The sequence below is a fragment of the Jaculus jaculus genome, chromosome 7 (assembly GCF_020740685.1).
Source record: "Jaculus jaculus isolate mJacJac1 chromosome 7, mJacJac1.mat.Y.cur, whole genome shotgun sequence".
NCBI lineage: Eukaryota > Metazoa > Chordata > Mammalia > Rodentia > Dipodidae > Jaculus > Jaculus jaculus.
In genome coordinates this window covers 156,145,886-156,161,363 of record NC_059108.1, presented here as the reverse complement: position 1 = coordinate 156,161,363, position 15,478 = coordinate 156,145,886, and the positions used below count along the sequence as shown (strand labels likewise).

Sequence of the window (15,478 nt, the reverse complement as noted above, 5' to 3'; positions counted from 1 at the left end):
TTTTAAAAGAAATCTGTATCCCTTCCCCAGTTTCATAAATTCAGGTCTTTTTAGAATGCAATATATATTAATGTTCTGACCAAAAAGTACCCAAAACAGAAACATTGTCTAATTCTTTTATTGTTTTAACACACATATGTCAGTTTACAGGTTTCCAATTTCTAAAACATGGACCAAGAACTTTAACTTAACTAAAATCCCTAAGTATACAAACTGAGGTTCTACCAAAACTGAGTATTTTTAATAAGGAAAAAAATCAGAAAATGCCACGTGGTCCCCTGTTGTGAACCGGCAGTCTCCCTTTCTGTCTTTCTCTTTCAATCCCCCAATTGCACCCATGGTCTGAAGCTGTGACAGGGCAGGACATGCAATCACTCTGGAGCCTTTTCTCTAAAATGAGCTTTGTACATTTAGATTCATACATCTAAAGCAAAACACAGCCTTTCCCAGAGCAGTCTTCTCTTACAACAACTTTTAATATGGTTATATGTGTCTAGAAAAAGATTTGTTTCCAGTGTTTCCCACCTGAACAAAAACAGCAGCAGACCCTGAACAAACAAAGGTAGCAGGATGGGGACCCTGGGGTACAGCAGGCCTGACAAGTAGATGCAGAGGAGCCTCAAACAAGCCTCCGTGGCATCCTACTGGGCGACCGGGTGTAACCACCCACATCAGGGACTGAGCACGATGGGCTTGTGAAGCTGGTAGAGAAAAGTGTTCTTCCCTCGGCAGCCTTCCCGATCAGCCTGCTCCATGACCAGCTTTGGATCCACCTAATGGGTCAGTGAAGAGTACCAGAAAGGTCTGTGATTAACCAAATTAATACAATTATACATACACATGGATGTGTAAGATAGCAAAAGTGTTCTGACCATTTTACAAAATTATTTACAAATGCTACTCTACACTCACATGTGATAATCCAGTTTTAATGAGATTTTTTAAAATATGTATTTTTAATTTGACAGAGACTGGGAAACAGAGACAGAGTCAAAGAGAGTATGGGCCCTCCGGTCACTGCAAATGAACTCCAGATGCATGCACCACTTTGTGCATCTTTACACAGGTACTGAAGAACTGAACCAGGGCCATCAGGCTTTGCAAGAAAGCACCTTTAACCACTGAGCCATCTCTCCAGCCCTGATAATCCACTTTTAACCAGAGGCTATCTTTACCGAGAATCTCCCACTCTGTGTGAAATGGAACAGTATAAGGGATGGGTGTGGTGGCACATGCCTTTAATCCCAGCACTCTGGAGGCTGAAGTAGAAGTTCATGAGTTCAGAGCCAGCTTGGGACTACAGAGTGAGATCCAGGTTAGCCTGGGCTAGAGTGAGATCCTACCTTGAAAATAAACAAAAGCAACAGTGGTGTACTTATTTAAACCATAGCTTTTTAAATGCATACCAACCTCAAAATAAAGTAAATCTGCTTTAAAAGTACTTCCTCCTACTATGCACACTTCATGTCTGCTATGTACACTTCAAGTCTGGTAGGCTTGGGGCTGCATACAGAGGTCTGTGCAATGACAGCTGTAAGAATTCCACAGAGGGAAGCCATTCTGGGGCACATGGAGACAGGGTGTTGTGCACTGGGAGAACCTTAGGCTCAGCAAAGAAACAGGATCCCAAGGGACCAAGTCTAACCTTAATGCTAAAGGGACCAGGAACAACTGCCCAGCTGGTTGACTTACAGAGACATTTCTGGCTCCTCAGTTAAAGCTTAAAATCCCTCTCTCTGTTCCTCACCATGAAACAACTTAATCCCGTTCTTTTGTTTTGTTTTGTTTTGTTTTGTTTTTGTTTATTGTTTTTATGTTTTTGTTTTTGTTTTCCAAGGTAGTGTGTCACTCTAGCTCAGGCTGAATTCGCTACGTAGTCTCAGGGTGACCTTGAACTCACAGTGTTCCTCCTATCTCTGCCTCCCAAATGCTGGTATTAAAGGAGTATGCCACCACTCCTGGCACTTATTCACGTTCTTAAGCCATAGAGAGAAGAAATATTCAAGAGGCAAAGATGGGCTCTATCCTGCTTTGCAACTGAACCATGTCTCTCAAATTCCTATGTTGAAGTGTAATGGGATAAGGAGGTAGGGTCTTTGGAGTGACTAGGGTTCAATGAGGCTGGGGTAAGGGGGGATAGCAGGGTCATCAGTGCTTCTAATCGACCAAAGAGCTCACTAGCCATGTCTCTGCCATGTGAAGACAGAAAAGCAGCCATCTACATGCCCTCAGGAGCTCTCAGCCTGTTGGTAGCCTAATCTCTGACACCTAGTACCCCAAACAGTGAAAATAAATGTCTGCCGTTCCAGAGCCAGCACTCTTCAGTGCTCATTTCAGCATCTAAGTACACAAAGGCAACAAAGTGGCCCAAAGCCAACAAGAAGACCTAGTGACAGGGACGACAAAGCAGTGTTTCCAGCTCTCAGTGAGAGCTGAAAGGCCCCATCTAGGTGCTTGTTTTGGCCAGACTCACAGAAGCTGCCCAGGGTCTTCATTTTATATACAGGATGCTATGCATGGCCACAACTGCTCACTACCTGCACCACTCACTCTGCCTGGGACCCCACTCTCAACAACGGTTCTCATTGGCCCTGGGCCTCAGTCTGTGTCAGTCAGTAGTCTTGCCCTCATCCCAGTAGCAGGCTCCTCCTTGCAGGCGACTTTCCACAGGCACCTATGTCCCACACACCTGATTCCACTCGTAGGGTTTTTCATACCACTTAGGAACAATCTTTTCTCTGGGCTTCAACCGACAGAACAAGCTAAAATAAAATAAAAATAAGACAGTCAAGGGGGTTTGGTGGTGATGGTGATTTGTTTTGTTTTAAGACAAGGTTTTGCTTTATAACTCAGGCTAGCCTACATAATCCAGTCTTGAACGACCTTGCCTCAGCCTCCAGATCTGGGATGCACCATAGGCATGCATCATACTTAGCAAGTTATCATAATTATACATTAGTAAATAAAAATAGGAGAGTGGTTTTTAAAACATATATATTTAAATCCTGTCTATTTTCCAAAATTAGAACTACAATAGGACTTTGAAATATTAAAATTATTACAGTTATATAATCAAATAATATTTTTCTAGTACATTTAAAAACAACTAAATGGAGCACAACAGATTTGGAAGGTATTATCCAAATCACCCAAAATGTTCAATTTTCAACAAAAAAAAAACAGGAGACATGTACAGCAGGAGATAGGAGTATGTTGTTCTATTCAGGACAAAAGAGTACTGACAGAAGCTGACTGAGTTGACCCAGATGAGGGGTCAGTAAAGGGACTTCAAACATGACAGATACAAACTGTCAAAAGACTTGAAAAATAAGGCAGTTCTGACTCAAAGATGATCTCAATAAAAATTTAATAAAAAATTAGAAATTCTAGGGCTGGAGAGATGGCGTAGCGGTTAAGCGCTTGCCTGTGAAGCCTAAGGACCCCGGTTCGAGGCTCGGTTCCCCAGGTCCCATGTTAGCCAGATGCACAAGGGGGCGCACGCGTCTGGAGTTCGTTTGCAGAGGCTGGAAGCCCTGGTGCGCCCATTCTCTCTCTCTCCCTCTATCTGTCTTTCTCTCTGTGTCTGTCTCTCTCAAAGAAATAAATAAATAAATTAATTAATTAAAAAAAATTAGAAATTCTATACTGTGTCTGGAGAGATGGCTTAGTGGTTAAGGCACTTGCCTATAAAGTCTAAGGACCCAGGTTCTATTTCCCAGTCCCCACATAAGCTGGATGCACAAGGTGACATATGCTTCTGGAGCTGTTTGCAGTGGCTAGAAGCCCTACTGTACCCATTCTCTCTCTGCCTCTTTCTCTCTCAAATAAATAAACAAAATATTTTAATAAAGAAGGAAATTCTAGGGCTGGAGATATGGCTTAATGCTTAAGGCACTTGCCTTCAAAGCCTAAGGAACCATGTTTGACTCACCAGATCCCACATAAGAAAGTCACACAAGGTGATACAAGCACAAGGACACATATACACACAAGGTGACACACATGCATCTGGAGTTTGATTACAGTGGGCCCCAGCACACCAATTCTCTCCTCTCTCCCTCTCTCTCTCTCTCATGTGTGTGTGCACCCATAAAAAGTCCAGTCTATTGGGCTTGCCTCAAAAAAAAAAAAAAAAGAGAGAAACTTTAGACTTAAAAAAGTAAAATAATTGAAATGGTAAATTCCCAGGTGGTATGATAACATGACATGTTAAAGACATGATATGAAGAACAGAGAAGAAAAAGACTAAAGAAATATAATCTGCCTCAGAGAACAGAGGTGTTAATGTATGATCAGGTTAGCATTAATAACTATGTGTAATACGTGTACATATATGTGTGCAGTGTAATGTCTCCCAACAGGAGAGGAATGTGGAAACAGGGCATGGAAAATATATAAAGAAATCATTTTAGGACTGGAGAGATGGCTTAGCAGTTAAGCGCTTGCCTGTGAAGCCTAAGGACCCTGGTTCAAGGCTCAATTCCCCAGGACCCATGTAAGCCAGATGCACAAGGGGGCACATGCATCTGAAGTTCATTTGCAGTGGCTGGAGGCCCTAGCGCGACCATTCTCTCTGTATATACATATCTGCCCCTTTCTGTCTGTTGCTCTCAAATAAATAAATAAAAGTAAACAAAAAATTATTTTAAAAAAGAAATCATCTTAAAAATTGCTTATAAGTACAGTAGAAAAAGATATGCCATGCAAACTGTAACCAAGGAAAGCCAGCATGGCTCTATTCATGTCAGGCAAAAACATAACTGTGGTGATTTGATTCAGGTGTCCCTCATAAACTCAGGTGTTCTGAATGCTAGGTTCCCAGCTGATAAAGATTTGGGAATTAACGTCTCCTGGAGGGAGTATATTGTTGGGGGTGGGCTTATGAAGTGATAGCCAGCTTCCCCTTGCCAGTGTTTGGCACACTCTCCTGTTGCTATTGTCCACCTTATGTTGGTCAGGGAGTGATGTCCATGCCATCCTTTCCCCTGCCATCGTGGAGTTCCCCTCAAGCCTGTAAACCAAAATAAACCTCTTTTCCCACAAGCTGCTCTTGGTTGGGTGATTTCTACCAACAATGCGAACCTGACTGCAACAGCACCTTAAAACAAGAACTATTGAGGCAGATGGAGAGAGATTCCATAGTGACAATGACCCTGGTCGAGGATATCCTGGAGAACTTCCTAGAACCAGCCTAGAGTGACTAACCAGGGTCATAGGATCCAAGATATAAAACTGTCAAAACTAAAATTAAGAAAACAATTTCAGTGCTGGTGGGATGGTTAAGCAGCTGAAGGTGCATTGCATGCAAAGCCTGCCAGTTCTGGTTAAATTCCCCAGTGCTCATGTAAAACCAGATGTACAAAGTGGCACCTGCATGTGGAGTTCATTTACAATGGCAGAAGGCTCTGGCATGCACATTCTATCTCTCTCTGTTCACAAATAGTAAATAAAATATTAAAAAAGAAAATAATTTCATTTATAATAGCTTCAAAGGGACTAAGATAGTTAGAAATCATTTAACAAAAGCCTAAGACCTGAGGTGAGAGGAAGGGAAGGAGGGAGTGAAAATTAAATCTTATGAATAATCCATATGGAAAAAATATATATATAGAGAGAGAGAGAGTGAGCGAGGAGACTGAGCAGAGGGGCCCTGTAGGGGTGGATAATACTGGCACGGAAGCACTGATTGTTGCAAGAAAATTTCAGTGCCAGGGATGGGCTACCTTCCAGCGAGTTGTTGGTCAGGAAGGCTTTGGATGCCTCCAAAGCACTACAGGTTATTCCCAAGGCTCTTGGTTGCCCACCAGAACTAGATGATAAGTCCCTATTACTACAGACACCACATGCTTGACCTTCAGGTCACTGAGAAATCAAGCTGGAGTTGAGCTTGAGGCCTCCTCCCTGTTAGCTAGCTGTCAGAATGCAGAGGCATGCAACCTGTTGGGGTAGAAAAGTTATCAATGGTCTTGACCAGCAGTGGACCCTGCAAGCCTTACAGCTGGCCAGCCAGGTTAAATGTACCAACTGGTGCAATGGTGGCATGTCTGTTATGAGGGAAACCAAATGTTCTCTGATTGGACTTGAGGCCTCCTCCACAGGAAGGAATTCATGACTGGTACTGAGAACCTAATAAAAAAAAACCTATAGCTGGGAGTTTATAAGCTTTAGGGGCAAAACTTACTGTTGTCCAGATAAATGGATATATTGTGACCACCAAACTGCTCTCTAAGTACTTATGTTTATGTACATATATTAACGCTGCTCTCACTTTTGGTTAGAGAAGCTTCTCTTTTTAGAGGGTGGTAATCACTAGAGAGATTCAAAACTCATCAGCATGCTAGGAAGAAGTGATAGCAGGATGTCCAACACGAAGTGAGACATCTCTATCAGACCCTCCAAGGCTCAGAGATACTGTAGAAGAGTGGAGAGAAAAAAAAAAAAAAACGTTAACAGCCAAAGGAAGGGAGGAAGTGCTTACAATAATGTCTCTGGACATGAAGGGGCTATAGTATTCATGATCTCACAGTCGCTGACACTTGCATAATAGGAAGAAAAAATGATGAAACAAAGTGGAAGAGAGACTAGTTGGAAAGAAGAAGGGATTCAGTGGAGGAGGGAAAAGTAAGGGGTGGAAGGGTATGGAAATTGTTAGTAAAAAGATTAAGTATAAAGCTGGGCATGTTGGCGCACACCTTTAATCCCAGCACTCGGGAGGCAGAGGTAGGAGGATCGCCATGAGTTCAAGGCCACCCTGAGATGACATAGTGAATTCCAGGTCAGCCTGGGCTAGAGTGACAGCCTACCTCAAAAACAAACAACAACAATAAAAAGATAAATACAGCCGGGCATGGTGGTGCATGCCTTTAATCCCAGCACTAGGGAGGCAGAGGTAGGAGGATTGCCACAAGTTCTAGGCCACCCTGAGGTGACACAGTGAATTCCAGGTCAGCCTGAGCTAGAATGAAACCCTTCCTTGAAAAACCAAAAATAAATAAATAAATAAATAAATAAAAATTTAATTAAATGGCTGGGCATGATGTCACAAACTTTTAATCCCAGGACTTGGAAGGTTGTGGTAGGAAGACTGCTGTGAGTTTGTGGCCAGCCTAAGACTACACAGTGAATTTCAGGCCAGCCTTGACTTGAATGAGACACTACCTGGAGGGGTGGGGGAGATGAGTTTGAAGCCAGCCTGAGACTACAGAGTGAATTCTAGGTCAGCCTGGGCTAGAGTGGGATATTGCCTCCAAAAAAAAAAAAGAATAGTATACCAACAAACAAGAAACAAGCATAAGACCCATACACTGAGAACTCTGGCAGTGTGAAGAGGAGTCCAAGTATCCATCAGATGAGACATTTCCCAGTTCAGGGGCAGATTCAACACAGACCTATCCCAATGCCAGCAAGGCTTTCTTTACAACTGGGCCACTGATGCTGAATAGATGGGTTAGAAGGATCTGGAGCAGGACAGAACAGGACAGGACAGGAGATGAGTTCTGCCTGTGCAACCACCAGAACTTTACAAAAGATGATGCGACAAACAGATATTTATACACAAACCAACCTATTTATACACAAACCAACAGCCACAGATTCTTACACGTGCCAGGAGACCTAAACATAAGGAGCAAGTATAAGAAAAACTGAAAACCTTTATGACTTTCGGTTTAGCAAAGTTTTTATACATAACCCCGAAAGCATACTTTTAACAAAAAGTAAAGCAAATTTCATGAAAATAAAAGTTGTGGTCATATGCTTCACATGCCATCTGTGTATCTGGTGAGGTGTCCAACTCACTGCATATAATATGTCCTACACAAGTGTAAGATGCTAACAGAAGAGACTAACAGAGAAATGATAGGTGGAAATATTGTGCCTTTTGATCAGTTTCTTCCATAACCTAAAACACCTCAAAAATACAATATAGAACCAGGCATGGCAGCTCATGCCTGGAACTCTAGCACAAAGGAGGCTGAAGTGAAAGGATCAAGAGTTCAAGGTCAGCTTGGGCCAGAGTGAGACCCCTGACTCAAAACAAACACAATGCATAAAACTTCTAAAGATGCCCCAACAGAGAGAGGAAAACACATATAACTAGGATTTATAAAGCATTTCCATAATCCAAAAATGAGAAAACAATTTTTTTCTTGATGTTTTTATTTGAGAGAGAGGGTGGTGGTGAAGGCAGGGGTGGGGGAGGGAGAGAGAACTTGCTAGAGCTTCTTGCCACTACAAGCAAATGCTAAAACCATGTGCCACTTTGTGCATCTGGATTTATGTGGCTATTGGAAATCAAACCTTGATGTCAGGTTTTGCAAACAAGTGCCTTTAACCACTAAGCCATCTCTCCAGGCCCAAAGATGAACTTTTTTTTTAAATTATTTATTTATTTATTTGAGAGCAACAGACACAGAGAGAAAGACAGATAGAGGGAGAGAGAGAGAATGGGCGCGCCAGGGCTTCCAGCCTCTGCAAACGAACTCCAGACGTGTGCGCCCCCTTGTGCATCTGGCTAACATGGGACCGGGGGAACCGAGCCTCGAACCGGGGTCCTTAGGCTTCACAGGCAAGCGCTTAACCGCTAAGCCATCTCTCCAGCCCCCAAAGACGAACTTTTAAAATTAATTTATTTGCATGTGTGTGTGCCCAGTATGGGCACCAGGGCCTCTTACCACTGCAAACAAATGTTAGGTGCATGTGCTACTTTTTGTATCTAACTTACATGGGTGACTTGGGAATTGAACCCAAGAAAGCACTTTTATCAGCTGAACCATTTTCTCAGCCCAAGACAAACATTTTTAAATAGGAAAAAAAAATCTGAACTGACATTTCACCAAGAAAAGACAGATAACCACTTAATGGAAATAAATGAAGATGCTCTATGTTCCTAGCCATTAAGGAAATGCAAGCAAGTTAACCTTCATAATAGGCAAAAAAGATGATCATATCAAAACATAGGAGAGGGCTGGAGAGATGGCTTAGCAGTTAAGCGCTTGCCTGTGAAGCCTAAGGACCCCGGTTCGAGGCTCGGTTCCCCAGGTCCCACGTTAGCCAGATGCACAAGGGGGCGCACGCGTCTGGAGTTCGTTTGCAGTGGCTGGAAGCCCTGGCGCGCCCATTCTCTCTCTCTCCCTCTATCTGTCTTTCTCTCTGTGTCTGTCGCTCTCAAATAAATAAAAATTAAAAAAAAAAAAAAAACATAGGAGAGACAATTCAATATAGTGTGGATTCAGTATAGTGGGCAAAAATAAGGGTGGTAGTGTGAATTATCATGGTTTATTGTCTATGCTTATGAAATTCGTCAATAAAAAAGCTTTAAAAACTGTCTCAAAACAGTTTGTCAAAAAGAAAATAAAAATAAAACCAACAAAATAAATTTAATAGAAGAAATGCAAGTTAAGACTACTAGCTCGCTACACTACAAACAGGGCACTCAGAGGGCCCAGAGCTGGTGGGGGCGGGGTGTTAAAAACCAGTGCCCTCACATGCGGCAAATGGGAAAGTAAAGATTCTTTTACTTCAAAAACAGTTTAACCATTCCTCCTTGTGTGTGAGTGCATATATACAAGCACAGGCATATGCACACCATAGCACACATGCAAAGGTCAAAGGACAGCCTCAGAGTTTTTTTTTTTTTTTTTTGGTTTTTCGAGGTAGGGTCTCACAGCCCAGGCTGACCTGGAATTCACTATGTAGTCTTAGGGTGGCCTCAAACTCTCAGCAATCCTCTGGTGTGCACCACCACGCCCAGCTCAGATAATTGTTTCTCACTTTCTACTCAGTTTGAAGAACAGGCAGAGTCTAGTTCACTGTTGCATTTGCTAGCCTACAAGCTTCCAGAAAATTCTCCCCTCTCCATTTCCTATCACATCATAGGTGTGCTAGAATTACTGGTACCTGCTATAGCAGTTAGCATTTTAATGTGGGTCCTAGGGATTCAAATTCCAGTATTCACACATGCACAGAAAGTGCTTTTTTCCCTGAGCCATCTCCCCTTCCTTAGTTTCACTATTTCTTTAAAAATTAACACAAATCTGGATATAGCAATACATACCTATCACCCCAGAACTTGGGAGGCTGAAGTGAGAGGACTGCTTCAAGTTCAAGGCCACCCTAGCCTACACAGTGAGTGTAGTGTGAGACCAGCCAGGGCTACATAGCCGGACTTTTTCTCACAAGAACCAAAAAAGCAAAACAAAAAAAGAAACATAAACCTACCAATACAATCTTCCAGATATACCCCTTCACAGCTACCTGAGAGGTGAACTGCTCACAGCAAGAAAAAGTGCAAATACCTCATCTACTGGTAAAGAAACGAACAAGATGAGCAAGCACTGCAACATGAATGAGCATCAGAAGTACTAAGCTACGTGAAAGAAGCCTGGTTCCACAAGAACACCACCATGTATCAGTCTCAGAGAAGGCAGATCAAACCAGGTGTGGTGGTGTATGCCTTTAATCCCCGCACTCGGGAGGCAGAGGTAGGAGGATTGCTGTGAGTTCTAAGCCACCCTGAGACTCCATAGTGAATTCCAGGTCAGCCTGGGCTAGAGTGAGACCCTACCTTGAAAAATTAAAAAAAAAAAAAAAAGAGAAGGAGGATCGACAGAGGCAGAGTCTAAGCCAGGCTTGTACCAGCTGGGGTAGAACAGCAATGATAACAACTTAGATTTTTACAAATAGCTTTATTGCAGTATGTGGTATATATACCAAAAAATTTATGAGTTTTAAAAATTTACTTGAGCTGGGGGGGGGGGTGCATGCCTCTAACCCCAACACTCGAGAGGCAGAGGTAGGAGGATCACTGTGAGTTCAAGGCCACCCTGAGACTACATAGTGAATTCCAGGTCAGCCTGGGCTACAGCAAGACCCTACCTCAAAAAAACAGAAGAAAAATTTTACTTATTTATTTGATGTGTACATGTGTATCCCTGTATGTGAGTGTGGGCATGTGTGACATGGGCATATGCAGCAGTCAGAAGGCAACATTTGGGACAGTCCTTGCCTTTTACCTTGTTTTAAAACAGGGCATGTCACTGTTCACCACTCTGTTCACAAGTTTCTGTGAACTTCTCTTGTATCTACCTCCCTTCTCGACACAGGTACATTGGAAGCACAGAAGCCCACCACAGCTTTTGGCTTTTCTGTGGGATCTGGGGATATGGACTTAGGTACTCAACAGTTAAAGGCAAGCACTTTGTCCACTGAGCCATCTCCCCAGTCTTAAGCACAAAATTCATTAGTTTCAGTAAGTTTACACAGCTATATAATCATCACCACAATTTGGTTTCAAAATATGTGTCAAGCACAGAAAGCTGGAAAAAGCTAAAAAAAAAAAAAAAAAAAAGCTAAAAGTTCAATGGGAGAGAGAGAAATCACAAGTGGAGATACTCAACAGTGGACACTGCAAGCCTTAAGTTTGCCCAGGCCGGCCAAATGAGCCAACAGGTGCAATAGAGGAATGTTTGTTATGGGGGAAACCAATTGTTCTCTAATTGGACTGGAGGCCTGCTCCATGGGAAGGAATACATGCCTGATACTGAAAACCTACAACAGGGGTAGTCATGAGCCCTAGGGGTATAACATCTGCTGCTGTCTGGCTAAATGTATATCCTATGCTCACCAAACTGCCCAGTAAGCACTTCTTTTAATGTTCCTACCCATATCTTAATGCTACTCACACTTTTGGTTAGAGAAGCTTCTCTTCTCAGATGGGATGACTCAGGAGGCACCATGGCCGGGTGTGGTGGTGCACGCCTTTAATCCCAGCACTTGGGAGGCAGAGGTAGGAGGATTACCGTGAGTTTGAGGCCATCCTGAGACTACATAGTGAGTTCCAGGTCAGCCTGGGCTAGTGTGAAACCCTACCTCAGGAAAAAAAAAAAGGGGGGGCCCCATGGTGCTGAGAAAAAGTGACAGAGAAGTGCTCAGGGTCCATTGTGGATGAGGTAGCAGAAAGAATGTAAGAGCCAAAGAAAGGGTAGGATTCCTTAAAACATGCTCCTCCAGACACAAAATGGCCTGGAGATCCATGACCTCGCAGTGTCTGACACTACCTACACAAGACCATCATAACAGGAGGAAAAGATGATGACATCAAAATAAAAGACTGATTGATAGGAGGAAGGGATATGATGGACAGTGGAGTTTCAAGGGGGAAAGTGGGGGATGGGACGAATTACCATGGGTTACTGTCTACAATTATGGAAGTTGTCAATAAAAATAAATTAAATTTAAAAATACTTGTCAAGCACATGACATCTGTGTCCTAGTCCAGAGGCCAATTTCAAGACCCCTTCCTGCTGCATCTTAGTGTCAGACTGCCTCAGGAAAATACATCAGGTCAAAACAGGCTGGGATGAAGCTTCCCACACAGAGATGGGATGGGGCAAGACCAGAAGCAGGGGAGGGTGTTGGTCTAATGACCAGTAAATCCCTGTAGTAGCACACAGAGAACCCTTGACATGCATGTGCCCCTCTGATCTGGAAGACAAAGAACCCACCCTCCCTGTATGGTGGGTTTGCCCAGATACACAGCCCAGACTTTAACTCACTACATAACTTACCCTAGAAGCTTCTGGCGAGCATTCTCTTGTAACTGTGCAATTCTTTCTGGCCCAAGATACTTGGATCCATTTGGTCCATCACACACTAGCTTGTTGATAGCAGCCCTGAGTATATTAATCTGTAAATAAATGGTAACATACTCATATGGCACCACACAGCTGAATTTCATCCCGCTGTATGTAAATAATTCATAACATTCAAAGTTACACTCTATGACAATCATCCATAAAGATTCTGACAGAATCAGCAAACCAACAAAAATAATAATAATCACAATCATAATTTAAGAAACAACAGGCTTGGGGGTAATCAACTGCTTTCTGAGTGGATATGAGGTCCACTCAGTGGGAGAAAATTCATACCTGGTACTGAGAACCAAGTCAGAAGCCTACAGCTTAGAAGGTTATAGACCCTACAGGGAAGCTTCCTCTGTTCTTTGGCTAAAAGAGGTTTTACCTATTAAAAGTCTTCTAAATTCTATGTTCATGCTGCTCTCACTCTTGGCTAGAGAATCTGCCTTTTACAGACCCATCAGTACAAGAAAAAAACACTGACTGCCTAGCACGAGACAAGTCATCGCTATAACATCTGCCAGGGCCCAGGAGACATCACAGAGGAAGTGGCAGGGTAAATGTAAGTTCTTTCACTGCTAGCCTGAGGACCACCTCCAGGGAGATGCAGTAGACACTGAGGAGACTCAACAGGCAGACAATCAAAGGCTGCTGAGTGCTCAACACTAAAGGAGACCTCTAACATGCCCTCCAAGGATCAGGCAACACTGCAGACTAGGGGGCAGAAAGAATGTAAGAGACACAGGATGGGAAGGTGTACTCTGAGGCACTGTTCCCACACATGCATAGAGGATGACTGGTTCAGTCATGACCCCACAATGAATACTGATAACTCCACTGAGGATGGCCCTCAGAGGAATGGGGGATGGGGAGAGAGAACATAACAGCCATAACCTGATGGGGATATGACCAATATTCACTATGTTCATAGAACAAAGTTCTCAGTTTTTTAAAAAAGAAGTACTCCTTTTGCACTGCAATCTCCTTGGGCACCAGGCAATCACGTCTCCATGTAAAACACTGTGGCAGACACCACATCACACTGGTGCAAAAGCAAAACCACTCTCTGTGGACAGTACGTCCCACTTACCTCTACTATGTCCTCCATGTTGAACTGCACATCAAAGGCCAGCTCAATGTCATGCTCTGGCAGTATAGGAGCCTCTGTACTTGAATTCCATCCCAGACCACAAAGGACTCCAGTATATGATTTTCCATCCTGATCAACTCTAAATACACAGTTTTAGAGGCTTAAAATACTGTTTCACTGTTTTGGCATTAAATGCTGGCTGATAAAATCATCCTGTATTTTTCAGCACTACTACAGCAATTAACTTTGCTTACATGTTTCTTTCTGTTTTTACATACAAATACAGATTAAATATCACTATAAGGATGGCAGGTTAAATATTTATGTAAACCCAATATAAGGTTTCTCATTGCTACAGAAGAGAAATGATACCTAAAATTCAGGCATATGACTTAAGCACTGAGCTATTTACTTTAAAAAAAAAAAAGCAGTTAAAAATGTTTCCTTAAGGGCTGGAAAGATGGCTTAGCGGTTAAGCGCTTGCCTGTGAAGCCTAATGACCCCGGTTCGAGGCTCGACTCCCCAGGACCCATGTTAGCCAGATGCACAAGGGGGCACATGCGTCTGGAGTTTGTTTTCAGTGGCTGGAGGCCCTGGCACACCCATTCTCTCTCCTTCTCTCTATCTGCCTCTTTCTCTGTCTGTCAATCTCAAATAAATAAAATATATATTTTAAAAAAGGAGTTTTTTTAAAAAATGTTTCCTTAACTATAAGCTCTGCTACATTGTTAATATCATTTTTATGATTTTTAAAATTGAAATATTTTTATTGACAACTTCCATAATTATAGACAATAAACCATAGTAATTCTCTACCCCCTTTCTCCTTTGCAACTCCACTCTTCATCACCTCCTCTCCCCCTCTCAACCATTATCTCCTCTATTTTGTTGTCATCATCTTTTCCTCCTAATCATCCATCTCACCATAGGCTCCAAAACAATGATGCCTAGTGACTATGGCTAAAACCTCTGAACTATGAGCCAAAATAAACCTTTTCCTCCCTTGCTTTTTGCAGGTATTTTGACACAGTGGCCAAAGCTAATCCACTGCTTCCCCTACACGCAGATAAAATGCAATGCTATGAAACCCTGGAGTTCACACAAGACCTTACACAGTGGATACTTCATCCCACAGTTCCCTGTAATACTTGCTGGATCTTGGCTTAAGAGCTATATAGTCTGCTAGGTGGTCTAAGCCTTCTACTTCCCATGGGAAGGCAGGCTAACAGGCATCTCACTGAGAGATAGCCACCAAAAGCTTAGACTCTAATTCACACAGTGGACAACAGGATGCCAGTCACCACATTTACTGTGAGCTACATTCCTAGGTCCACTTCCTATTTCTTCTGCTTGATTTTAATTAAGCTAGAAATACCTTCACAATATGAGCTCCTCCCCCCACCTTTTCTTTGGTAGGGTCTCACTCTAGCCCAGGCTGACCTGAAATTCACTGTGGAGTCTCAGGCTGTCCTCGAATTCACAGTGATCCTCCTAACTCAGCCTCTAAGGGATTAAAGGCATGTGCCGCCACACCTGACTATCTGATCTCCTTTTGAAATAAATACAAGCATAAGAACAGATGCCCAACACCCCTGTGGTGGGCTCATACTCCAACAAAAAACTATTAGTTACTTTTCTCATCACAGTGACAAAATACCTGACAGAATCAACTCAAGGGAGGAAAGGTTTATTTTAGCTCATGGTTTTGGGGGAGTTAAAGAGTCCACCATGGTAGGGGGAGAAGGCATGT

The 15,478-nt window shown here is 42.8% G+C and overlaps 1 protein-coding gene across 1 annotated transcript in view; it reads right to left on the bottom strand.

The window, feature by feature from the left end:
- Nucleotides 1-671: 671 nt before the first annotated feature.
- Tdrd9 (tudor domain containing 9) overlaps nt 672-15,478 on the bottom strand; it is a 103,646-nt gene continuing 88,839 nt past the window's right edge. Inside the window, exons 33-36 of the mRNA XM_004665639.2 lie at nt 13,729-13,867; nt 12,567-12,685; nt 2,690-2,762; nt 672-773 (exon numbers count right to left, since the gene is read on the bottom strand). Of these exons, the coding sequence (XP_004665696.1) occupies nt 672-773; nt 2,690-2,762; nt 12,567-12,685; nt 13,729-13,867 (433 nt within the window). The remainder of the gene's footprint in view (nt 774-2,689; nt 2,763-12,566; nt 12,686-13,728; nt 13,868-15,478) is intronic.